This window comes from Halichoerus grypus, chromosome 5 (genome assembly GCF_964656455.1).
Source record: "Halichoerus grypus chromosome 5, mHalGry1.hap1.1, whole genome shotgun sequence".
In the NCBI taxonomy this organism is placed as follows: Eukaryota; Metazoa; Chordata; class Mammalia; order Carnivora; family Phocidae; genus Halichoerus; species Halichoerus grypus.
The window spans coordinates 153,247,272-153,272,051 of record NC_135716.1 but is presented as its reverse complement, the minus strand read 5'-3'; the positions used below and the strand labels follow the sequence as shown (position 1 = coordinate 153,272,051).

The 24,780-nt window shown below is 53.7% G+C and overlaps 1 protein-coding gene and 1 non-coding gene across 4 annotated transcripts in view; both read left to right on the top strand.

Annotated features, from left to right (window-relative positions):
• RNF220 (ring finger protein 220) overlaps positions 1-24,780 on the top strand; it is a 214,319-nt gene that overhangs the window by 187,564 nt on the left and 1,975 nt on the right. Inside the window, exons 4-12 of one of the 3 annotated variants that reach the window (XM_078073250.1) lie at positions 3,001-3,102; positions 7,833-7,875; positions 10,991-11,112; positions 11,455-11,587; positions 19,706-19,802; positions 19,996-20,082; positions 20,216-20,271; positions 20,406-20,484; positions 24,666-24,774. In XM_078073250.1, the coding sequence (XP_077929376.1) occupies positions 3,001-3,102; positions 7,833-7,875; positions 10,991-11,112; positions 11,455-11,587; positions 19,706-19,802; positions 19,996-20,082; positions 20,216-20,271; positions 20,406-20,484; positions 24,666-24,774 (828 nt within the window). Of the gene's footprint in view, positions 1-3,000; positions 3,103-6,902; positions 7,670-7,832; positions 7,876-10,990; positions 11,113-11,454; positions 11,588-19,705; positions 19,803-19,995; positions 20,083-20,215; positions 20,272-20,405; positions 20,485-24,665; positions 24,775-24,780 lie in introns of those variants that run through there. The other 2 variants (XM_078073251.1, XM_078073252.1) reach the window with 2 other exon arrangements.
• LOC118545371 (U6 spliceosomal RNA) lies at positions 10,362-10,465 on the top strand. Its single transcript, XR_004922061.1, has one exon. It is a non-coding gene; the product is annotated as a U6 spliceosomal RNA (small nuclear RNA).

Sequence of the window (24,780 nt, the reverse complement as noted above, 5' to 3'; positions counted from 1 at the left end):
GTGTGTGTGTGTGTGTGTGTGTGTACTTTGTCCTGAGGGCAGCAGGGAGCCAGGGAGGATGTTGGGTTCATCTGGGGAGACAATCTGCCCCCTCTAAACAGATACTATGGGAGAGAGGTTTGAAAGCATCAGACAGAGAAAGGAAGAATGAAGGGCAAGTGGCTGGTTCAAAGGAGGGGCCAGAGAGGCCTTAGCACAATGACATGATTTGTACCAAGAACTCCCATAGGTGGCCCCAGAGGCAGATGGTACTGCTTCCCCAAAGGTGATGATTTTGAGGGAGTGGGGATCTGAGGAGGAGAACTAGACCCTACTCACTGAGTGTCCCCTTCCTCACCCTCAGTAAGGCAACATCCTTTCTTAAGAGTTCTCAAAATGACTCATAAAGGCAGGAAACCCTGGCCCTTTTTATAGGGAGTGAGGAGTGAGTGTTAAAGCTTCAGAAATGGATGAAATCAGTCAGGAGGCGTGCACAGAGAAATTAGAGTGAAAGCCAACTAGAGAATCTGGGGACCCCTGCACTGGGGGGTCAAGATAAGGTATAGGCACCAGAAAAGGGGTAGAGGAGGAGGGGTCACAAGTTAGGAGGGGCCCAGGAAAGCCTGGTACCCCAGACTCTTAGGGGAGAAAAGTTCCAAACGTATGGGGTGGTCAGCAGTTGAAGAGAGAAAGTCTGGAGAAGGGAACCATTGCATTAAGAAGCCTTAAAGGCACTGGTGACATCTGAGAGGGCAGTTTGGAGAAAAGGAGCCAGAGTGATAATATATTACCTCCAAGGGTTGACCCAACTTCCCCGGAGGCCTCAGAAAGGGTGGGAGTGGATTTTGCACCTTCATTCAGGAAATCACTCAACACAGAAAGTTGGACAGAATGAGGGGCAGAGACAGATGTAGGCCCTGCCCAAGGAAGCAAAGTCCTCCGGCCCTAAAGAGAAAAGGTGGGTGTTGCCACGCAGCTGTGGACCATGCAGGTGGGGAGCCACCCACCCGCGGATGCCTGCAGCATTCAGTGGTTGTGGTTAAGGAAGGTAGGCCAGCCCTTGCCACCTGACACCTGACACCTGAGCATGGCTGTCAGGGCTAGGCATTGGACCCCAGTGAGGCCTGTGCTCGAAGGATGAACACAGATGCAATCCACGACCATACCTGGCCCCACGCATATGCACATGCACACACTACCGAGGTCAGAATACTCACACAGGAGGTCTTAAAACATGTGTGGATCCTGCCACCACGGACACAGGCATGTTGATAATCAGACTCAGAGGCAAGGACCCCGGCTCACCCACTTCCAGATTCATGCTCACGCCCCCAAAGCTGACCATTTCAGGGTCTATCCCCGGCCTGTGGCTGAGGCTGTAGGGAAGTGGGCCATGGGTGGAAGAGGCGTGAGGTAGAAGGTTCAAGCCAGAGACTGAGAGGACAGGGAGAAGGAGGGAGGGAGGAGGAGGAGAGGGCGAGGGGGCCTTAGACAAGATTGATGGCCTCATTGCCATTAAGAAAAAAATTAGCCGGTGGCGGCTATCATATTAAAGGGTGAAGAAGCCGTGAATTATTTTCTTAAAGATCTTATCGCTTACAATGATAATTTTACCTTCCAAAAGGCCACTTTTAATGAGGCGAAGAGCCAGGCAAAAAGTCATGATTTAATGCCGGGATTTTTTTTTCAAAACACATTTTACTGCTTTTTGGTCCATGTTTAAAAAGCGCCAGTGACCTTTTTTTATTCTGCTTGCCCCAGGTGTAATGCTGGGGCCTCTCAGGGCTTCTAACCTAGAGAGAATGAGAGAGAGAGAGAAAGCACACAAGAGGGAGCTTTCTCGTGGCGGGGGGCAGAGACCCCCACATTGTTTCCCCTCCTCAGCATCCTCCCTGGGACCAGAGAAGGAGAAGGACATTGCCTGAAAGCCCACCTTAATCTGCACTGGGCCTGCCTGGCTGGGTGAAGAAAGGGCTCCAAGTTGCAGGCCCTTCCCAGGCTCTTTCCTCCGCCAGCTCTTGGGGAGAGGCTGAGTCAGGGAGCCCTGCCAGGCCAGCAGCTGCCCCTCCCCTCCCAGGGCCCTTGCCTGAGGATGTGCAGCTTGGCCACCGCATGCGGGTCACATCCTAAGGCTCGGTCGGAGATGAAGGATAAATGGCTGCTCCATCTTTCCCAAATTGCTTTCTTTGGGCTGTCACTGGCGATTTGGCATGGTTTCTAGGCTGGGGAGGCCTCCTAGGGAATTGTATGCTTCCGGCTCCGAGCCGTGCAGGCTGGAAAGGGTGGGGGAAGGAAGTAGGGATTGCTTTCAGGCCTCCAGGCCCCCCATTTGCAGCTGAACAGGCCTTGGCAAGAGCCGGCTGAACGTGCCATGTGGTATTTAGAATTGTGGCGCTCGCACACAATGTAAAGCAGACAGTTTATTAATCTAAACCGCAGGCGCATGTAGGAGAGGCTGCACAGGATTGACGTGGGGGGGGTTAGTTCTGCTGGGGTTCTTGCTGGGGTCACTGCCGCAGCGCAGGGATAAATGGACCCAGCGTACATCCCTAGCTGCATGCAGGAAACTCATACATACTATTTAATTTACTGTCTCCATGGCAGGGCTGCCGTCAGCCTGTATTAGGGGCAGGCAGGGCAGCAGGTATGTGGCTTTGCCCCCAACCCTTCAGGGGGGGTCCCAGAGTCTCTGCTTGCTAAGGGAGAACAAAGCATACATCATCTCAGCCCACTGGGAGTGGGCAGGGAGCCCTGCCCCACCGGGGCAGAGATTACCTGGGGTCTGGGAGGTTTGGACCCTCTTGAAGTTCTCTACCTGTTTCTAGAATCAAGCCATCCTCTTCCACCACCATACCCCCGGGACCCCAACACCTGCCTGCCTTCTCAAGAGTGGCTGAGACTATCCCTCTGCCTTCCTCTCTGCCCCTCTCCCCAAAGCTCCGTTGCACTAGGAAGTCTAGGGGACTGACTGACTGCAGGTCTCATTTGGCCTGAGGCGACATGTCCCTTTTCTTCTTCCAGTCCCTCCTGTTGTCTGCTTCCATCAAGAGAGAAGGAGAGTCTCCAACAGCGTCACCACACTCCTCTGCCACTGAGGACCTGCACCACTCAGACAGATACCAGGTGAGGAGGGGGTAGATGAAAGCTTAGAGGGGCCTGCCTGGTGCTAACTCCTCCCCCTCCCTGGGAGGGGAGAAGAGAAGCCTGAACTGTATTTGGTTCCCTCTGTGTCCACTGCCCCTAACTGAAGCCAGAAGGCACAGGTGTCAGGGAATGGGCCTTCTACAGTTGGGTTTTAAGGAGTGATGCCAAGGTCACCTGGGTTCTGGTGGGCTCTGAGCATTTCTGAAGCTTCTCGTTCATCAAGAGGTATCCTATGTGGTTTCATTTCATGAGGGACCCAGAGACATAGCCCCAAATCCCCTGAAGACTTCAAAACCAGGATCCCTTGAGCAAATAACTATTCAGTCCTGCCAAACCTTGGTATCAGACCCAGAGAGAGACAGGCAGACATTACCTGTGAGTGCCTTGGGCAAAGAGGAAGGGAGTAATCACACAGTCCCAAAAGATCACAGCAAGAGGGGGCCTGAGGGTAACATCCTAGCTCTATATGGATATCCTTTGTGATAGGAAAGAGAAAGAACTCCCCCAGAAGCTTCTGTCTGAGGAGAGACAGAGTCCTGCCCTTAGGAGCCCCAGTCAGATGGAAGAAAACAGGGCCCTGCTCCAAGAAACATTTGTCTAAATGGCAATAGGGCTTCTCAGGAAGCCCCAGTGTAAAAGGAGAAAACAGGTCTGACTCAGAAGCCCTGACTGGATGTGGAAAGACAAGGCAGCAGGGACCTATAATCCCAGATAGAGGACCTGGGTCACTGCTGGCACACAGGAACCTTTGTTGGAATTAAGAGATGTTCTCCTTGGGCCCCCTTTCCTCCCAATTGACACAGCCTGGCATCAGGGTGCAGAGCTTAGAGAAGGGAGCGGGGGAGTGGACACCAGCCTCACTGGCACCTCCTGTGCTTCTATATGGGACTCAAACTGCAGAGTCCAAAGTGCTAACCCTGGGGAGGGATCCCTACTCTCGTAAACCTTCGTTCAAGAGAGGCAGTCCAGTCCAGCCCCTGGGGAACATTGCTCTCACCCAGACAACCCTAGTGTAAATGGAGAAAGGACCCGACCCCAGGGAATTCTGGTCTGATAGGGAGACAAGGCTCTGTACCAGAGAGTTCCACTCCAAAGGGATGGACAGAGCCCTGCTTTTAGGGGGCATTCTGCCACCCTCTCTACTTCAGGCACAGCATTCAGCCTCAGTCCCTGCCCAACTAGGAAAAGAACTACCAGGGGGCATAGGCACGCTATGCTAAGGCATGGCACTGAGGTCTTCTCTGATTTAGGTTCAACCAGTATTTCCAGCTGCCATTCCTAATACTGCCCTCCATGAACCCTATAGGCTATCCCCACGTAATTAATGCCAACCACTCCCTTTGGCTGTGCCATTCCTTTCTTGCCTGCACACTTTTACACATGCCATTTCTTCTAATGGGACTATTTTACCCTACCCCATCACATTTCTATTTATCCTTCAATATCCTGCCCAAATACCATCTCCTCCAGGAAGCCTTTCTGGATTAGCTATCTCTTCTCATGACCCCTGTATGTCCCTATGATTGCCCTTATCATCCTATATTGTGATCACCTGTTTAGCTATGTTTCCATTACTTACTGACATAATAAGCCATCTCAAAACTTAGTGGCTTAACACAATGTATGGTTTCTCATGGTTTTTTTTCAGTTGACTGGGCCTTTCCTCATTTATGCAGCTCATTCAGCTGGAGGATTGACTAGGCTGGAAAGCCTCACATTCTGGGAGATCGGGATGCCTTGGTTCTCTTCCATGTGGCCTCTTATCCTCCAGTAGGTTAGATCAGCTTCCTTACTTGGCAGCCTCAGGGCAGTGTCACACCAAGAGACTGAAGGCCAAAACTGCAAAGCCTCTTGAAGCCTAGACTCTGGAATTCACACATCAACTTGGCAAAACAAGTCGCAAAGCTAACCCATAATCAAGGGATGAGGAAATGCAGCTCTTTACAGAAGGAGCCGCAAAGAATTGTGGCCATATTTAACCTATCACAATGAGCATGACTGTTTCACTAGACTGGGAGTTCCTCCAAGGCAAGGACCTTGTCTCATCCTTCTTTACACCCTTCCTGTACTCAAACATGCTCAGCCCAGTGTCCTTGCCTTCAGGGGGTTAGATTTGCAAATAAATAATTATAGCCCAGTGTTTTAAGTGCTGTGACAGTTATAAATAAGTTTCTGGGACAGCACAGTGTAAAGAGGGGCAAATCAGAGCAAGCTTCACAGAGGAGGTAACAACTGAACAGGGTTTCAGAGGACAAGTAGGAGTTCACTCTGGTGGACAAAGAAGAAGGTCTGCCATTTCAAGGCAACCCTGTGTGCAAAGAGCATAGAGGTGTATCACAGAATGATGTACTTGGGGACCTGCTAGCAGTTCAGTTTTGTTAGCATGTAAAATACAAGGGGAACTGGTAGGAGGTGACACTGAAAGTTCCCCAGAGACTAGCTGGGTATCCCCTCCCCTGATCTTTACACAACGCCTGGCATGTACTAGTTGGTCAATTATGTTGGATTTTTTTTTTTTTACTCATCGAACTAAGTCTTGAAAGCAGGAGAGTGGGGGGGGGGGAGGTCTGGTTTCTGGTTTGGAGTCCCATTTACTTAGCCCCTGCTGGGTTACCTAACTCCCTTAACCATGACCTCATCTTACCCTCATAGCAACTGTGCAGACTAGGATTCGTTGCCCCCAATTTATTGCTAAGGAAACAAGCCTAAAGAGGGGATGTGACTTTTTTTGGAACACATAAATTATGAGTAACAGAGTCAGAATTTGAACTGGAATTTGGCCCTGAATCCTTTATTGTTTCCCATCCCTGCACTGGGCTCAGGGGCTTCCCTCATAAATATCCTTCTCCCCTTCCCACTGATACCTCCTGCATGCTAGACCCTGTGCTGGGTGACTGGATAGAGATGACCCCACCCCCAGAAGGGACACACATGTAAACAATCACAATATACAAGATCAGAGGGAAGCCAAGGGATGGTGAAAACTCAGAGGAGGCAACTAACCCAACCTTTGGGGAAAAGTGGAGCCTTCCCAGAGTCCTGAAGGGTGAACAACCGTTAACCAAGCAGCAGATATGGAGGCATGGAGGATAATCTAGTCCAGAGTCCAGAGCACGGAGTGCTAAAGAACTACAGTTAGCCCAGCAAAGGTAGAGTGTCAAGATGGCAAAGGGAGAGAGCAAAAGTAGTAGAAGAAAAGTCTGAAGAAAAAAGCAGGTCACATAAGGCCTGTATGCCATGCGGCAGATCTCAGGTGGAGAACCATTGAAGGATTTACAGAAGTGGGGGAGGGGAGACAGGGTCAATTTTGTTCAATACAAAGATCACATTATGTGTAGTCTGAAGGATGGGTCGCAGGGAGAGAAACTGAACACCAGAAGGCCAGATGCGAGACAGATTTTGAGAGCTCACAAGATTATGAACTAGAGCAGTCACATCCAAGGCAGGTATAGCCATTGAAGAAATATGCTATGCCAAGCGCTATGCAGGGCCCTGGGTTCACCCATATGACCCACATGTGGCCCCAACCCTGGAGTGGTCAGTCCACCCTAAAAATCTGTATGAGCCACAATGAAGATAGAGATGGAAGTACTCTAACGGGAGGAAAAGATATTTTTGCTTAGGCCTGGAAAGCTGAGTAGGAGATACACAGAGGTGGAGATGAGAACATTTAAGAGACCTTTAAAGATGGACTCTGGCATCTAAAGTTGGACTGAGTGTGAGGCAGGAAGGAGGGTGGGGCCGACGACACCTCTCACGTTTCCGGTATGCGCACAACTGAGTGGATGGTGGTATCCGAGCACCCAGGAGGAAAGCGGCTGTTTGGGGGATGTCGAGTTCCGCGTTGGCCGCGTTGGCGTGCGGTGCCTGCGAAACCTCCAGGGGCTGTCCGAGAGACAGCTGAACTGGGAATCCTCTAGCAACGGGACTACAGAAAGGCCAGGGGCTGGGGGAGGGACAGTTTGGGACATTCGGTGGGATCGCCCGGAGGCGACCTGGAATCCAGACGCCGCCTCCCCAGCAAAGCGCTACCCGCGCGGGAGGCGGAGGTCGGGGCCGGGGGCCGGACTGAGGCTCTCGGGCGGAAGGAGCCCCGCGCTGGCAGGGGGCGTGGAGCGCGGTGGGAGGACCTGGCGGCCGCTAAAACTCTGGCGGGTTGGCTTTGCGGACGGTGGGAGGGACCCCAGGGCGGCCCCAGCCGGTTACTACCGGAGTACGAGCAGCTGTTTCCTGGTCCTGGTCCGGCCGCCCCCCCCCCATCGTGAACTTTCACCCCGGCGCGCGACGGCAGCGGGTCACGTGATCAGGGCCAACATGGCCGCCGCCGCCGGTGGGAGCTGAGGTGCCGCCGCCGCCGGGCAGCCGGGGGGAATCCGCCCGCATCGCCGCCCTCGCCGGCCGGGTGGCCGCAGGGCCCGGAGCACCGGAGACCGGGGTTGGGGCGGCACCGTGCGGCGGCCACGGGGTCCCGTTAGAGCATCCCCCGGCGGCTATGCCGAGGGCCCGGAGCGGCCGGCGGAGCAGGGGGGCCGGCGGGAGGGAGGAAGTAGGTTTGTTTACGGGCTGTTTGGGGCGGGGCAGGCCGGGACCGGGGTCCAGTGCTGGGGCGGGGGCCAGGGCTCCAGGCCGCGCCTGACGCGCTCTCTCTCTCTCTCTCTCTCTTTTTTTTTTTTTTTTTTTTTTTGCTTCTGCCCGGGATCTTCTCCCAGACCTTCCTGCGAGTGCGAGCCAACCGGCAGACCCGACTGAATGGTGAGTCTTGCCCGGCCCCTCCCTCCGCCCCACCCCCGGCCTCCTCCCTCCCTCACTGCCTGCAGCTCCAGGCCTGCCTGGGTCTCTTCGACATTGGGCTGTTGGGCTTCGTCGCAGTCACAGCGCCTGAGAAAGTGCTAACCAAGGCGGCCGCCCTCAGTTTCCCCGTCTGTCTAATGGAGGTTATGGTTCCAGCTCTTGCCCACGCCTCTCTAAAGGCCTTCAAGAACCCTGGCGGGCAATAAGTACCAGAGAATGAGGAACAAGCTACACAATTCCACTCGGGAGCTCAGCTTTGAATTTGCAAACTGCTGGGACCTCACTGTACAAGCCGGCAGGGCGCTGAGAATGTTTTTCTTCCAGTTTTTAATCAGCGCCCAGTAGTGTGAATACAGCCTCTCTGCTGAGACTTGACAATGCAGTGAGATCTGGAGTTCCCACGGCAACAGGAACTAACTCATCCCAGGGCTCTTTGAGTTATCAGTCGGCCCACATTTCACAAAGGTGATCAGCGTGGGCTCGACAGCTCTTAGAGGCCTTCTCTGAAAGCACGTCGTGTATGCACTACCTGGTGCCCCCCCCCCCCTTTTGGATTCAAACCTCTGGAGCATTACTATTTGCTGAACACAATTGGATGAACCGAGCTTTTTGTGCTGACTAGGGTGTGGTATATCTGGGTATTGGCTGTAAGGGGCTTAGGGTCTCTGGGCCAGCTGGTCAGTGAGTGAGGCTATGGACATTCAGGATCCCCACCTCTTGCCACTTGGTTTCTGCTGCCTGGCTGAGTCCTGATCCGGGACAGGGAAAGCATTCGTTATGGCCTGACACCATGTTAAGCATCATTATCATAGCACTTCTAAGAAGAAAGTGGTAACACATTTTGTAGATAAGGAAACTGAGGCTGGGAGAGGAGAAGGTGATTTGTTTAAAATCACGCAAATGGGATGTAACTGAACCATGATTTAAACTGAAGTCTACCTCCAAAATCTGTGCTTCTGTGACCGTGTCGTTCTCCCTCCTTAAGCAAACACTACCTACACTTTAGTAAGCTTAGTTCAGGACTTACAAGGTGAATGGCAAGTTAAACCAAACCTGCCTTGGTTATCTGAGAATGTTCAGATGTTGTCCAACCCATCAGGGTGCTTTCCTGGGATTATAAGGGATCTTCTGTCCCGGGTGGCTTGGGCAAGAACAGTGTCCAGTATCATGCTCTCCTTGGTAGTTCTGTAAGATTCATTTCTTTATTCAGTCATAAGTGTTTGTCATAGGCCCTTTGTATTGGCCCACTGCTCCATATGGGCTTCAAGAACCGTCAGGGTCCCTGGCCTTTCTGATGATTTCTCCATCCCAGCCCTGGCTGCAGGGTGCCAAGGTGGCTCAAGCCTGAAATTCCAAGTGTTAGGACAGTCAAGGTGAAGGGATCTAGATCTTTGTCTACAAAATCAAGGAGGGCACTCATAGTCCTCTCTCCTGTAGTGAGAGCACAGGAAATTGAAGATTGGGGCCAGGCTACAGACCAAGATTTCTCAAACTCCATGCCATCTCTGGTGGGGTGATGGCTTTCCTATTGGTTTGGGTCTTCCTAGAGCTACTATTTTGGAGTTGGAGTAGCTCCCTGCCTCAGACTCTCAACAGGCAAGAGGTAGGTCCCCATGTACATATTCTTAGTGCTCTAGCACACTCACAGATCAGTCTTTGTTGCTGCTATCAGTCAGGGGGCAGGTGTGGTACTCTTAGGAGAGGAGAGCATTCTAACCTATGGAGTCAGGCCTGATTTCTCCTGTCTTTGCCACTTTTTAGCTACTTGAGCAAGTGCCTTGTTCTCTCTGAGCCTTAAGCGCTTGTCTTCTGTTAAAATGGATAATGCAACCTTGCTTCGGGTTGAATATAGAATTAAATGAGCTACCTTGTATAAGGTATTTGATGCTGAGCCTAATACATAGCTGAAGCTCTAAATTGTAACATCAGCTTTCACCTGTGTCCCCCTCCCTAAACTGCATTCATGAGCTTCCCACCAGGGTCAATATCCATGAGAAAGTTTTTCCTGGCCTTACAGTGGGGAACCATTTTCTCCCTGGCTGGCTCCCCTCAGTCAGTCTGATCTCAGAGTGGCTAGCTCTGCTCCTGCTATTGCACGGGGAGGGTGGCAGTCCCTTGTTTTGACCCCTTCCTGCTTCAGTGACAGGAGGGCTGCAGAGAGGGATTAGTGAGCTAATTAGAAATGATTGCATCTCTCAGCATTAATTAGCAGTGCTTTGGGCTTACAGTGTGCACTTTGGAATTGAGCCCCCTGCGGGACAGCATGGCAGGCAGCCGTCTGCCTCAGGGGCCTGCCAGCCCCCTGCACTGATTAGAAATGATGGAACAGGTTTGGGTAGGCGCAATGAAAGCTGTCCTCTCAAGGTACCATGGGCTCTCTGACTCAGATCCTCTATACCTTTATGACTGGGTCTCAGTCTCCTCTTCTGTAAAATGGGACCAGTGAAGTGCTCTCTTTGTCAGCACATACACTAAAATTGTAACAATACAGAGATTAGCATGGCCCCGACACAAGGATGATATGCAAATTTATGAAGCATTCCGTTTTAAAAAATGGGACCAGTGGACATGAGAGAAAATCTTCCTGAGGGATTCTAGGTAGGACACTGAGGGCTGTGCCACAGGGCCCTTGGCCCAGGAACAAAAGGGGTTTTAGCTGATGAGTGACCAGCAAGACAAACTGACCCCGTGGAGGGACCTTGGGCTCTAGCCAAGAGATGTTCTCTAAGAGAGCCCATGGTCTTGGCCTTCTGGGCAGATACCTAGCAACTCGGAGAGTCTTTGCTCATTGGACTTACTGAGCACTGCAGGGAGGAAGGTATGGGTTGAACTTGAGCCATCTGTGGCCAAAGAGTGGATACTTTGCTGGCCTAGCACCAGTCTCTTCCCCAGGTGCTCTTGGCAAGGCCCAGTCCCCAGAGGAGCAGAAGGTGCTGCATAATGAGGGCCAGATCAGGCACTGAACAAAAGGGCTAATGGCTAGCAAGAGGTCAGGATGTGTCAGCTCCACTGGGACCCTGGGAGCTACAGTGACCGTCTGCCTGTTCTGTGCTTTGTTTTCGGTTTCTCCATGCAGCTCGGATTGGGAAAATGAAACGGAGGAAGCAAGATGAAGGGCAGGTATGTCCCCTGTGCAACCGCCCCCTGGCAGGATCGGAGCAGGAGATGAGTAGGCATGTGGAGCATTGCCTTTCTAAGGTAGAGGGGCCATCACTACCTACCTCTTCTCCCCTCCCCCCTTGCTCCCCTGACACTAGCTGCTGACTGCCCCCAGATGTAGAGGCTGTGTTGGGGTCTCCGTGTGGTCTCAGCAGCTTCTTCCTCTCTGTTCTTCACCCTCTTCCTTTCCTTTCACACTTCCACTCCTCCTCTGGGGCTCCAGTGGAAAATTATTGGGAAGAGGCCCAGGTTCTTTGACTTCTGGATTGGTTTCCTTGAAAGGAGCGCTAGAGCTGGGGGCCAGGGCTGTGCCTTCCTTGTAGACCTGGGGGAGCAAGTAGTGGTGGCCCGGGAGCCCTGATCCTGTTTTGCTCTTCACAGAGGGAAGGCTCCTGCGTGGCCGAGGATGATGCCGTGGACATCGAGCATGAAAACAGCAACCGCTTTGAGGAGTATGAGTGGTGCGGGCAGAAGCGGATACGGGCCACCACTCTCCTGGAAGGTGGTTTCCGAGGTACAAGCGGCTGACACGTAAAGCACTGGTGCTCTGGTGGCCAGGCCTCTGCTGGGTATCCATCTGTTGGGAGCCGAGAGGTCAGGGCTGGTGGCTGGTCACCCGTTCCACCACGTGGGAACTGCTGCTGGCAGCGCTCCTTTGTGACCGTGCTGCCTGCCTGTGATGTGCATATTAAAATGGATGTATTTGGGTGGGGAAATGGAATTGTGAGGCTGCAAGCTAGGAGTGACGAGGGGGGCTCTCAGCCTCGGGTGATGCATTGAAGGTGACAGCCAAGCCGCGTTAGCACCTGCATAAAATATTAAAGGGACGGTTATGCATTTATCACTCCATCCCTCTTAAGGCTGATAAATGAGAATCCAGCAACCTGCTGTACACCTCCAGCACTGGGGGCCCTGAGGGCTTCCAGGCAAACACATTGGATTTTCCTCCTCCTCCTCAGCCCCATGTCAGGGAAATCAGTTACAGAGGAGAGAGTGAGTTATGGCAAAATTTGACCTCCCATGAGCTTCATTGGTGAATCTAATTTTAGCTCTGATCCCATCCCTTCTCCCTGGGCGCCCTCTGCCCTGAAGCAAGAGGGGCCTGGGCCCAGCTGCTCCCCGCTTCCCTTGGGCTCGCTCCAGTTGCTGCAGAGGGGTCTGCAGGGCTTTGCACAGCTCCCTTGCCCTTCCAGCTCCTTGGAGGGCTATGGCTTCGCCCAGTGGAAGTCTCCCACCCCCCCACCCCATGTCAAACAGTAGACTGGTTGGATGCCTAGGGTCATGTCCTCTTGTCAGACTCTCCTGCTCTGGGCAGGGGAAAAGGGAAAGAGTTTGCCTCCTGGCCTCCAGCTCTCCTCTTTCTGTGCACAAGCACAGCTGGCCCTTCGACTTACGATCATTAAGTGAACCAATCTGCTTCCCATCTGCCTCCAATTCTCTGGGCAAACACCCGTGGGAGTACTGGTGGGTCTGGTCCTTGGGGAATCTCACAGCAGCTGGGAAGAGGGTCTCTGCCTTGTCCAGGCCGTGCTGCATGGGCTGGTCCTGAGGAGTGGTCTCCACAGTGCCGTGGAGATTGGATATGTGGAGGGGCTCCAAGTCCAGGTGGGGCATTATGCCTCTGGGTTTCTCTCACTCCCCAAGGATTTGGGGCAAGCCAGTGTGTCAGTTAGGACGGTAAATCAGCCCAAACCATTGCCCCAGCCTGAGCTGGAGAAAGTTCATTTGCCACCTCACTCTGGTCCTGTCCTGTAGTTTTAGAGTGTCTGAGGCCCTGGGAGGAGGATGAGCAGCAAAAAGCCCAGGATCCTGGAAACGGGACACACAGGTGTCTAGTGGTGGCCCATCAGGGTCAGCTGCAGGATGCTGCTCTGGGTTCACAGTTGGCAGCTGCAGATATTCACATCTTCCATTACTGTGGCAACTTCTTAGGTTTCTTGGCACTGAGCTGGACCTGATGCCTTCTGGGCACCAGACAAGGCTTACAGAGGATAAAGCTACATACATGGGGCCTCCTGATTTGACAGAGTATTTCCCCTGCGCCCGGCCGCACTTGCAGAGCGGGTGTGCAGTGCTCTTAGGCCCTGGGCGGGTGTCAGTTTTCCCTGAGTGTTTACACTGTGAGGTGGTTCCTTTCAAGAATTCCTGAGGGGAGTTCAAAGGGGGCTTTTCTTTGAGCGATTTGGAGAGCGAGAATGAGAGTGAGGCTTGAAGAGGGAGCAGGGCCGGAGGTGCCTTTATCTGCAGAGAATGGCTCCAGCTTGCCTGATAGAAGCTGCGGCTGCCTCTTAAACAGCTTAGTGCAGTCAAAAGACAAGCAGACTTGAAAGGCTGTTTTACAGCAAGATCAGCAGGGGCCACGAGGCAGAGAGCGGGGCGCAGTGGAGCAGAGGAGGCTGAGGCTCCTCGGTGGGGGGGAGGGGGGGCATCAAAGGAGGCCCTGGTTGATCCTGACTGCCTCTGCCCCTGAAACCCCGTCTGCAGAAGCTGGCCATCTGTCAGTCTACCCTCCCTGGCCAGGACTGGTAGGCCCCAACTCTTGGGGGGTTGGGTGTGGCCCCGCCAGGCGGGCTGGTGTCAGTGCGGCGCATTGATCGCCCGCCGGGCGGGCCGGGCCGCAAGCCGGGCAGCGCGTGCTTAATGTGATTGAAAGGCAGTTAAAATGGCGGTGACCTTTTCAGGAGGAATTAGATTGCCTGCCAAGACCGGTTAGAGGGAGTGATAACGCCGGCTGAAGAAGCTGCCCAGCCGACTTCAGAGAGAGGGAGCAGAGGCAGGATGAGCGGGCGAGTGGTGAGGCCCATTTAAGCTGCGCTGTATGTGCTGACAGAACAGAGATTGCTGTCCTTGTTAGATATGAAAGAATTGAAGAATTGCAGATAAGTTCCTGTATCCGATCATCCCCTATCCCTCCTCCCAAACCAGGGCCCCTTCGTCATCCTCAGCAAAGCTTCCCACCAGGCCCACTGGGAACTGATCTGATGGAGCAGATCTGTTACCTTGAATGTAATCTGCTATGGAGCAAAGGAACAAGCAAGAGTTTTGGTGGAGATACTTGGCTGAGGGGAACAGGCCTTGAAGATGGACCTGTGGCTATCGAGGGCAAAGCCCAGATAGCTCAGGCCCGGCAGTGCTTGGAATTGGGACTCTAGAACAAAATGAAGGACCAGACAGAACAGGTAAGTAAGCAGCACCAAGATAGGCCCAGCTAGAAATAGATCTTTAAGAGGCTAAAGGAAATAAAGATTTCAAGATGGTAGGTCGGAAGACCTAAAACTTTCAGTGTCCAGGAAATACTGTGGCCTTCCCAGTTCTCAGAGAAATCCTGGGCTATGTCCCTGAGCTGTTGATGTCCTCTCAGAACCTAATCTGCTACTGCTGTTTCCCCCACCCAGCTTTAGAATTGCATAAAGGGTGGCATGGGGCCTAGTGCTTCCCCAGCATTCCCCTGAGAGAGCTTAGCAGTTAGGAGAAAAAGATCCTCTTCTGGGGCACCATGCCAGCCCTGGGCAGAGCAAGGGGCCTCTGGGCTAGAGCAGCAGGCCTCAGGAAAAAACTAATTATACAGCCCCTGGGGACAAACCTGCTCCTATCTATAGTCAAAGGAGGTATGTGATGAACGAGCCACACCTTTCTCCTCATTTCCTATCTCCAGCTCCTGGGTCCTAGAAAAGACTTATGGTGAGATTTGATCCTTCCCCTGTATTGGTTGCCAGTGAAGGTTCACCCAGCTGGATTTGGGGAGCCTGGAGCCCATCGTTCTGGAATGGACTAGCTAGAGAGAGAGGACACGGGAATGGTTGGTTTCAGATAAGGTAACAGTGATGGGGGCGGGCACAAGAGTGTGGCAAGATGGAAACATTTCCCAGGAAACTGCATAGGAACTAGAAGGTGCCGCAGCTTATCTGTGAGCCCTGACAGGAAACAAGTCACTAGAATCTAGCATTGAGCCCCTTTGAATCAAACAGGTGGAGGGGAGCGAGAATGATGGTACTTAGAGAACCAGCTGTGCAGGCCTCTGCCCTACCCAGATCCTGGCCTAGCGACTACATCTTTCTCAAGTTCCTGTCTCGGATTTAGGCTGGTTCCTGTAGCCTGGGATGAGACCTCATGGAGAGGACAGGCAGGGCAGCTCTGACGCCGATCTTTCACTGGGCTGTAGCTGGCTAAAACGTCACCAGCTTCTGGGTCAGGGGCCGACAGCTATTGTGAGTCCCAGGGCACAGAGAACTAGGCCTTCCCCTCGCTGCTGCCCCCTCTGGCATGTTCATTCCCAAAAGATGGGAGCCCCCGCAGCTACAAGTGTCCCCCGGTGCAGCCCCGCCGCGTGGTCGGGTCAGTGACAGGTGTCGGAGCAGCCGGCTGCGGGAGGCAGTCTTGGAACGGGGAGGACTAGGGCTGCTGCCTTCCAGCTCCTGCCACCTTTAGTTCTACCTGTTGGCTGCTGGGAGGGCTGAGGAGAGGTGGCAGGGAGCAGGGCACCTTCTGTCCCCTGTGGCAACTGACAGGGATTTTAATGGCCTTTTGGAACACAGTTGTTAAGCTGGGACGGAGGGAGCGCAGGCAGAAGGAGCAAGTATCAATGGTTTCAAACGGCGTCCGTCTCTCTGCGTCTCTCCTGACGTGAGGCAGTGAAACGCGTTATTGAGGAGGCCCGGAAAGTGGCTAAGTGCGTTTGACACACGCCAACTCCCTGCCTCCACACTGGATAATTGCATTGTCAACTGTTCAGCGAGGTGGCAGGTGACACTGCAGGCCGATTGATTGTCCCGCATCGCAGCTCCCCAGACTGTCAGCTCCCCAATCGATGGCGTTTACACAAGACACCGTAACTGCATCTGTAACTAATTCCAGTGTAAAACTCTCCGGAAGCTGCTGCCCGTCTCCCCCCCCCCCCCCCCCAAGAGCATGGCCTCTGAAGGGCCCCAAGACTTTCCTTTCTCCCTGGGCTCAGGTTTTGTTCGGAGCAGCAGGTGAGGAAATTGATGGCTCCTTTTTTGTGGTTTCGGGTTCCAGGACGTTAGTGCCCCCAGTGAACGGGCATCTCCAGTTTCTCAATCGATCACCTAATCAGTTGATTAAATTAACACTGATTTTTTTTTTTTTCTTCTCCTCGATGACCCAGAAAGAAATGAGTTTATGGAAGAGGGGTCATTTTTATAAAATTTAGACTTGCCTATCATTTCTGCACTTAATCCTCTTCTTCTCTGTTGCTAAGTATTCATTTGGAGGGAAGGGATTTTTCACACTGCCTACCCTTCCAGAACCCACTCTGCTGAGCATCATTGACCAGCAGGCTTAGTTTGCCTAGAGACAGCAGCCCAGCACGTTGCGCCACTCTCGGTGGGCTTGAGCCATAGCAAGGGGCCTCCCCTGGTGGCTGAAGGGTCCCCCAGGTCATCTTGGAGGTCCTGGGAGCTGAGTCCCTTCCCTGGATAGCAGCAGCAGGAGTGGCAGCTTGCTTGTTATCCCCAGAGCTACATGGAACAGGAGCCAGAGGCTTGGAAAGGAGCTCTGTGTGCCGTATTGCCTATGAGCACTGGCTTGGGATGTTCCAGCAGCTGAGAACATAAAACCGCTATGGAGCCTTCCTCTCAAAGCAAGCTGGGGGGGAGGGGGGGCTGCTGTCTGCATACAACGGCTTTATGGCAGTTTCTTTTTATTATGATTCTGCCAGAAGTCAGCAAGTGACATTTCATTAAGAAAATAAAGTTTAATGTGCTGGGAAGGAGGCTGGAGCAGGCTGGGGCAGCATAAGAGGGAAATTGGCGGTAGCAGCCTGTTTTGAACACCTGTGGGGGTAGGGAGAGGTTCCCAACATCTGTCTCCACTGGGGGGTGGGGTCAGGGTCATGGTAAACCGCTCAGACCAGAGACAGAAAGGCCTTTTCCTTGGCAGATAAGATGTGCCATGCTCTCTGTCCTACCTGGCAGGTCGTCACTGCCCAGCTGGGGTTGGGGTCTGGCAGGGAAAGTTGTGTCCTGAGAGGCTTTGGGCCTCAGCCTCCTTTCGGACACAGGGCTCTCAGGACCTAACAGGACAGCACTGTCACCGTTTAGCCATCACAGCTGTGGGCCTGGCCAGCTCTGCTGGATGATGCTGAGACCACAGCAGTGAGTCAGACCTGGGCTTGCAGTTTGATGAGAGACTGTGACAATACATGGAACAACTATGCCTTTGGTGTCGCGCGGGAGTCTGGGTGGACACCAAGGAAGGGACACCTATGTAGAAATACCTGGGGAAGTCTCTACACTCAGCACCTCAAGGGTAGAGATCAGATCTTGAAACTCTGTGTCTCCAGTGCCAAGCCAGGCCGAGGATGAGCTCAGTGAAGGTTGAAAGAATGTTGTTGGGGTGAGTTCATTCAGGAAGTATTTCTGGAGCAGCTGTGCGCATTGGCACTGTGAGTTCGTAGCAGGAGGCATGGCTGAGCTAGGTCAGACTTGCAGAACAAGCCGGCGTTTGTTTTGTAGACCAGGAGGGAGGAGAGATGACAAGATGTACGAAGGCACTGTCGCGCGAACAGACATGGAGGGTCGAGGAAAGCACAGTAGCTATGTTTCGCTGGAGTAGGAGTCCTGGTCCAGGCCTGGCCGAGGAGAGGACTTCAGGCCACAGGGCTACTTTCCATGTTGAGAAACTGGGACTCTTAACTGGCAGCTCTGTGGCACCGTTTCCTCAGCTTTGCCATGGGTCCTTTGCTTTCCTTTTTGTACACTCACCAGGCAGGGCTGGGCAGGGCACGGCCGAGGCGAGGATGTGAGGCCGGCTGCTGAGCTGTGTGTACTTGGGGGAGGGGGCCTTGGCAGGGCTCGGGGGCACAGGCTGTAAGTGAACCTGATGGCTATAGTCTGATTGATGGCAGGGTTTGTCTCCCAGACTGTCAGAGGGTTTATAGAGGTGCCACTCACCCACGAGGAGGGAATTGCTTGTCAGGATACCTGGCCGTGAACAGGGGACAGAGCTTTAACTTGGTGTTTTCTCAGCTTAATGGCCCTGCTGTGACCTGCCTGCTGCCTCGAGTTTGTTGGTGCCTTGGTGCGGAGGGGAAATGAGGATTGTCGGGGAGGGGTGGCCCCTGGTAGTGCCTAGCAGCTCTCTTCCCCTCGTGCTACCTGCCTTCGGGATGGGTGAAACCTTTGTGGGACCGGAGACCGGAGGCGTAGGTGGGAGAAGGAAGATCAGGAAGAAAATGCTCTTGAAATGGGCTCGAAAGATGGAGAACATTCTACATGGAGTGAATAGCATGAGCAAAAGTCTCAAGAGCAGGACATATGGGGTTGTGTGAGGTGTAGTGAAGAGTCTATCTGTAGGCATAGCACTTATGGAGTGAAATGAGGAAAAGAGCAAAGGTGGACAAGTAGGTACATCCACATCTTGATGGATCTGGCTGAGGAGATTATGCATGTAGTGGGAAGCCACAGCTGGTTTTGGAGCCAGGAAAGGAAGGGTCAGAACCATCTGGTAAGCAGGATGAAGGAACAGATAAGAGGCTTGAGGACCCATCATAAGACTGTTGTCCTGATGAGAATGGAGAGGACGGACAAGAAGATGTTTCCGAGATCATCAGGCAGAACCCCGAGCTGCTTCCCCACCTCTTTGAGGATTTCCTTGCTGATTCTACTTGCCACAGATTCCACCTTTTTCATCTCTGTCCATCCTGGCAGGGCTGCTACGCTTGCCAGTGGGATGTGGTCTGAGACCACGGAGCAGAGGCAGGGGCAGGGAGGGAGAAGCAGCTCTGTGGCCCCTGACTGTGCCCATAAGGAAGGGTGAGTCTGGGTGTCAGAGCAACAGGGCAGGTAAGGGGCCCTAATGTGGCTTCAGCCTCTCACCCCTCCCCGTTGGCCAAGGGTTTGCCTGTGGCTGGGCCAAGTGCACCTTGGTGTAGGGTCAGCCACCTGCCTGGCCCGTGGCCCTGCCTCCACCCAGCCTGGTTGCCTTTGTGGATTGCTTTGAGAAGCAGGTGTGCGTGCCTATCCTCCCTCGCCCGTCCCTTCCTAATCCCTTTCTAACTGCACTTGTCCAGGAATCTGGGTTGAGTGAGGTGGAGATGAATAATTAATGTCAGGCGCTTCAGACACCAAATATTTGAACAGCTGCCTGGTGTTTTTGCTGGCAGGGACCTGGCGGCCAAAATCAGGACGTTGGCTGGGGGTCTTGCTGTGTGGCTCTGACTGGCCCTAGCCAGTTTGCTCTTCCCTCTGATGGACTGTCACGGTGGACCATGGGACACAGGGGATGCCCAGGTCTTGGGTGGCGGTGGCTTTGTAGACCTTGAGTTTCTGTGTCCTCTTCCTGCTCTTCCTAGACTTGGAAGACAGGTGGACAGCAGACTAGCTTGAGTGTCTCCTGAGGACCTGACAATGTATATGAATGGGCTAGTTTATGAGCAGAGACCACCAGGAGCAGCACGAAGTGGCAGAGGAGAAGGATGAGGTGTACAGAGTGAAAGGGATTGAAACATCAGAGCCAAGAGTACCTAAGTAATTGGGTCTCTATGTTTCAGGCCCAAATTTCTGCCTAGGCCTTACCTGGCCCCAAACCTGAGCCCTACCTAGAGGCAACAGAAGGGGCACCTTTGGTGTAGTCTTGTTGGCCCCTGGCCCTGCTCACACTCTGCTTCCCACAGGCTCTGGCTTCGTCATGTGCAGTGGCAAAGAGAATCCGGACAGCGACGCTGACCTGGATGTGGATGGGGATGACACTCTGGAGTATGGGAAGCCGCAGTATCCTTGGGGCGCTGAGGGGCAAGATGGGGCTGGTGGGATAAGCCAAAGGGAATTGAAAAAGTAGCCAGCACCTCTGGTACTTGCTCATTCCATCCACCCCTCCTTGGGGTCAGTGTCAAAGCTTTAACCAGGATTCAACCTTCACGGCCTACTGCAAACTAGGATCTGTTGTCCTTGACCACCATGCCAGATACACAGAGGCTGACGTCATCCCCTGCACAGGCGAGGAGCCTGGTGAAGCCAAGGAGAGAGAGGCACTCCGGGGCGCAGTCCTAAAGCAAGTGTGGGCACAGGCTTGGGTGGGTGGGATAGAAGGATGGGAAGCCCTGAGGCAGGGGTCAACCCAGTACCCACCCTCAGGGCTCTCTTGTCTGCCTTTAGGGTTCACTTTATTCTTTTCCTTTCCCTAGTGGCGGCCCTCCCAGCACACGCATCACGCCTGAGTTTTCTAAATGGGCCAGTGACGGTAAGTCCTGACCCACCTTGGGAGTCGTGGGGGAGAGGGGACATCCTTTGGGTGGTGGTGACTGACTCAAGCCCAATCCCTCACCTGTGCTGCCCAGTCTGGCCAGAGTATGAGTTGCTCCTCTGTCCCAGCAGAGATGCCATCTACCAGCAACGGTGAGAGCAGCAAGCAGGAGGCCATGCAGAAGACCTGCAAGAATAGTGACATCGAGAAGTGAGTGTCTGACCAGGAGAGGGGCCCCTGGGACGACAGTTCAGTGGGAGGGGAGAGAGGGGGCTCTCTGCAAGCAGGAAGGCCTGCTGCCAGGACTCCTGGCCCTCCGGAGCATAGCTTAGTCCTGCGGCCCTGGGCAAACGACCGGCAGTGGGGCCCAGCTGGTGCTAAGCGTGACTCTGTGAATTGATCGCTGGGCCACTGCCCTGGGAGTCCTGGCGGCGGGAGGAGCACTCCGCCTGCCTGCCTGCCCGCTGCGGCGGCTCTGCCCGGGAATGTGATGTATGGCCGCCCAGCCCAGCCGGTGCACTTGATTCATCTCCAGTTTCTGTTTCTTAATCGGGAGCTAAATTGGTTTCATTTTTCTTGTCCCGGGTGGCGCTCGCAGTGGGTTTTAGGCAGGAGCATTGGGTCTCCTCACTTCTGGTAGGAATTTTTGGCCTAGGTTCTCTGGCAGGTGGGGAGGGGATCCGTTAGCACTTCACATGGGGCTGGGCAGCCCCTGGCCTGGATCCCCAGGAGCTGCAAGGACTTGAAATCAGCTGGGTGTCTTACTGCCTTTCCGGAAGCCCAAGCAAGGCCAGTTCTGGCCCCCAGAGGTGGCATTGTCCAGCTCTAGCTGCCTGGAGTTGCTGCTGTTGGCCACTGCTTACCTCCCCGCACCCCACCCCTCTCTCTCCTGGAGGCTAGGTTGCCTGGGGTTAAAAGGCAGCCTCTTCATTCTAGGGCCAGTGTTCCATCTTGCCTCCTGCCAGGAGAGTGGATTGCAGGCTGGTGCAGGGCCGGGTCGGTGGCCCAGGGTCACCTCCCATTTGTTTCCCTCCATTTTGTGTTGTCATAAATTCATTCCAGCCCGTTGTGGTTGATCAGTTTATCTCGGCCGGGGCCGCGAGTGCTGCTGGCATGATGTATGGGCCGCGGCTCGGGGCCCGGCTGCCCATGAATCACCGCCGCTGCTCCGTGTCAGTGCGGGAGCGGGCCGCACGGGTTCGGCGCAACCGGCATGGGGGGGGAGGAATGACGTATGGATGTTTATTTAATAATTCTCTCCTACTCCAGCTGAGCGGGGCGGGCGGGGCCGTAAGGGGCGCCCACCCTCGTCTAGAGGGGCTGCTCATAAATCAGAAAGACAAGATCATTAATCAGGGATGGCGCCCGAGGGGAAGGTGGGGGCCAGAGCCAGTGGCCATCCATGAAGGTACTACCCACCCAGGGCTGGGGGAAGTTGGGACTTCTGTCCCACCTGTATGAGCACAGGCACCAATAGGCGAGGTTCTCTGGGATGAGTTATAGATTGGCTCAGTCATATGCAGAGATCTCCACTGGGTCTGGCTCTGCCAGGATTGGGACCCTTCAGTCCCCATGACTTCTCTCTTCCTGGTACATACAATGTGGGTTCCTGCCCTAGATCCTTTTCACAACCCAGGGGAAGCAGGAAGGCAGGATGCCATGGCTTCTTCCAAGAAAGTCTCCACCCCATGCCCCGGAGGGTCTTAGGAATAACTCACAAGCAGCCTGGGTCAGGAACTGGAGAACTGGGTGTTGTACCAGAGCAGAGATGACAAGCCGGGTGTATGCTGAGCAGATCCACGATAAGGTGGGCTCTGCAGTTGGATGTGGCCTATGGAGCCTTTGGAGACGAAGGGGGAGATGGCTTCATTCTCTCCTGGCTCTATCCTTTTTGCCTTTCTAGCTCTACTCCTCTGCTATGGAGTTTGAGAGCGCTCTGCTCTGGGGTCGGCCTGTACCCCCCAGCTCCAGGCCTCAGGTTCCCAATTTTTAAAATAACTACATAGGACCGGGCAAATACCCAGCCTGTCCTTGGAGAGAAAGGGAGCACAGCTACCTTGTTTCCTTGTCAGGAGTTTACCAACGGTCCAGATGAGGATGGCGCACATGGCATTGGGCAGGATGCCAGGGGAAGAGTTGTGCTGGTGTCTGTAAGGGTCAAGGGGGTGGTGAAGGCTTCCAGATCTGCAAAGTTGAATGGACACTCCCAGAATGCACCAGTGTCAGAGGGGCCAGAGTCGGACCCTTTGCGGCTTCCCTGGAGAGGCAGGGCAGAGTCACGGACCCGGGGAGTGATAGATTGAGGGCATCCCTGACGCAGGGACACTCCACCAAGAAGTCCTATTCTTTGTTGCCGCTGGTGCCCTAAGAGAGAAAGGTCAGAGAGCAAAGTTTGTTGCTGCCCATGGAACGTCACCCACCATCCTCCCCAGGCCCCCCAGTACCACTTACCGCCAATACCACTTGTGAGTACCACGGGCTTTCTGAGCCAGTTGTCTGCTCCAGGCCGGCAGAACAGGCCACCCTAGGAGAGCGTCTCTGCTCACATGGTGCCACACTTAGGAATCCCCCTCAGTCTGCGCTCTTCCTCGCACGCTCTCTCTCTCGATTGACCACACCTTTTAATCTCCGCTCTTAACCTCTCATCGCCCTCCTCCAGCGGCCCCAGCAGCTTCCCGTAGCCTGTGAGATAAACTTCACTTTCTGATTGTGGCCTCCGAAGTCTTCCCTGACACGATCTCCTTTCCCACTTTAGCACTTACCCACGGGTGAGCCTTACAGCCACATGGGCCTCTTGGCCTTTATTCCTCCCGGTCTCTGGGCCTGGAGACCCCACTCCTCCTGAGTATTGTCAGTGTTGTAATGTTAATCACAGAGTTATCGGTGGATCCAGGCATCGGTCTGTGGGGTTTGAATCCCACCTCCTCCACACTGTGTGAACCGTAGGCATGCTACTTCGTATTCCTTTGCTGTTTTAGCTTTTTCATATATAAAATGGGAATATTACCGTCTCCTTGTGGGGTTTTTGTGAGGTGTAAATAAAATAATAATTTTCAATCCCTCAGGACAATTTCTGGCATTTAGTAAGTGCTTAATAAATTTTGGTTCTTTTGTATTATCATCATCATTATTCCCTAAGGCCCATCTCTAGTAGCATCTTTTCTAGTCCTCCAGGCAGCATTCTACCCCTTCTGTGAGCTTCTCTGGGTTCTGTTCACTTGTTTTAGAAGGGGTGGGAAGGGGTCACCCCACTCTCTGAGATAGTCCTAGCTCTTCACTGTTCAGTACTGCAGCCCAAAGAGCCTTCCAGAAGTTGGAGGGACTTTCATGGGCAGGGCTTGAACAGCAGGTGAGGACTCTCAGGGCATCTGATGTGCCCAGGAAGAAACAACAAGGAGCCCTTGAGGTAGGCCAGGCCTGTGGCCCAGGACCTGGATTCTGTGGGACTCATACAGTCCACACATCTCTTACTCTGGGGCCGAGACTGGTTTTTCGGTCAACAAACATTTAATCATACTCACGTGCGCGCCGTGGGGCTAATGTCCGTAGTCAGATTTGGTGGCGTGAGCAGCTTGCCCTTGGGAAACTACGTCTTGCACAGGAGACAAGGACGTTTGCAGTTGTCCTGCTGTGGCGGAGTCTGGTGCAGGGTGCTGGAGAGCACAGAAGAGCAGCCACCGGCGGTGGTGCTGGCAGGAGGGTTGGAAGAGGCTTCTGGTGAGTTAGGAGGTGGGGTGGTCCAGAGGAAGCAGAAAGTGCCGCGAGAGGCCAAGGGAGTGAAAAATGGTGCTGTGTGGGAAGCCTCCTAGTTTGCTGTGGATGGAGCATCAAGTGGCGGGGTGCTGAGGGATGTGGGCTGGGGCTATAGACCAAGGAGTCCCTGGTCAGCGTCTGAGGAGTTTGGTAGAGCTTTAGTCCGAGGGAAACATTGAGATGTTGAAGTAGAAATGGTCAAATCTACAAAATTCTAGGCGCTGAGAGAATGGAAATGAAGGATCTGGAGGCAGAGGGGCCATTCAGGTCAGCAGAGGAATTGTAGGAGAAGCCATGAGGGCCTGGACCAGTTGTAGCAGTGGAGAGACTACGGAGATACTAGGAACTAGATGACAGATTGTAGGTGTCAAGGGTGACTGGGAAGGAATGGTTTGAGAATGGTTCCGAGGTATCTGGTTTGGAAATTCACCAGGATGGAGGTGGGGGAACAAGGACGGTGAGGAGTTCAATTCTAGAAGGAAGAGTTTACAGATAGAGGATTTGGGCAGGTGGGGGGCAGGGACATCTGGGAGACATTTATACACACACACTTCTAGAATTCAAGGGAGGTGTGGGCTGGAGGTTCAGATTAGACATGCCAGTCTGCTGCCTGCCCAACCATGCCGTCCTCTTTCCAGAATCACCGAAGATTCAGCTGTGACCACGTTTGAGGCCCTGAAGGCTCGGGTCAGGGAACTTGAACGGCAGCTATCCCGTGGGGACCGTTACAAATGCCTCATCTGTATGGTAAGA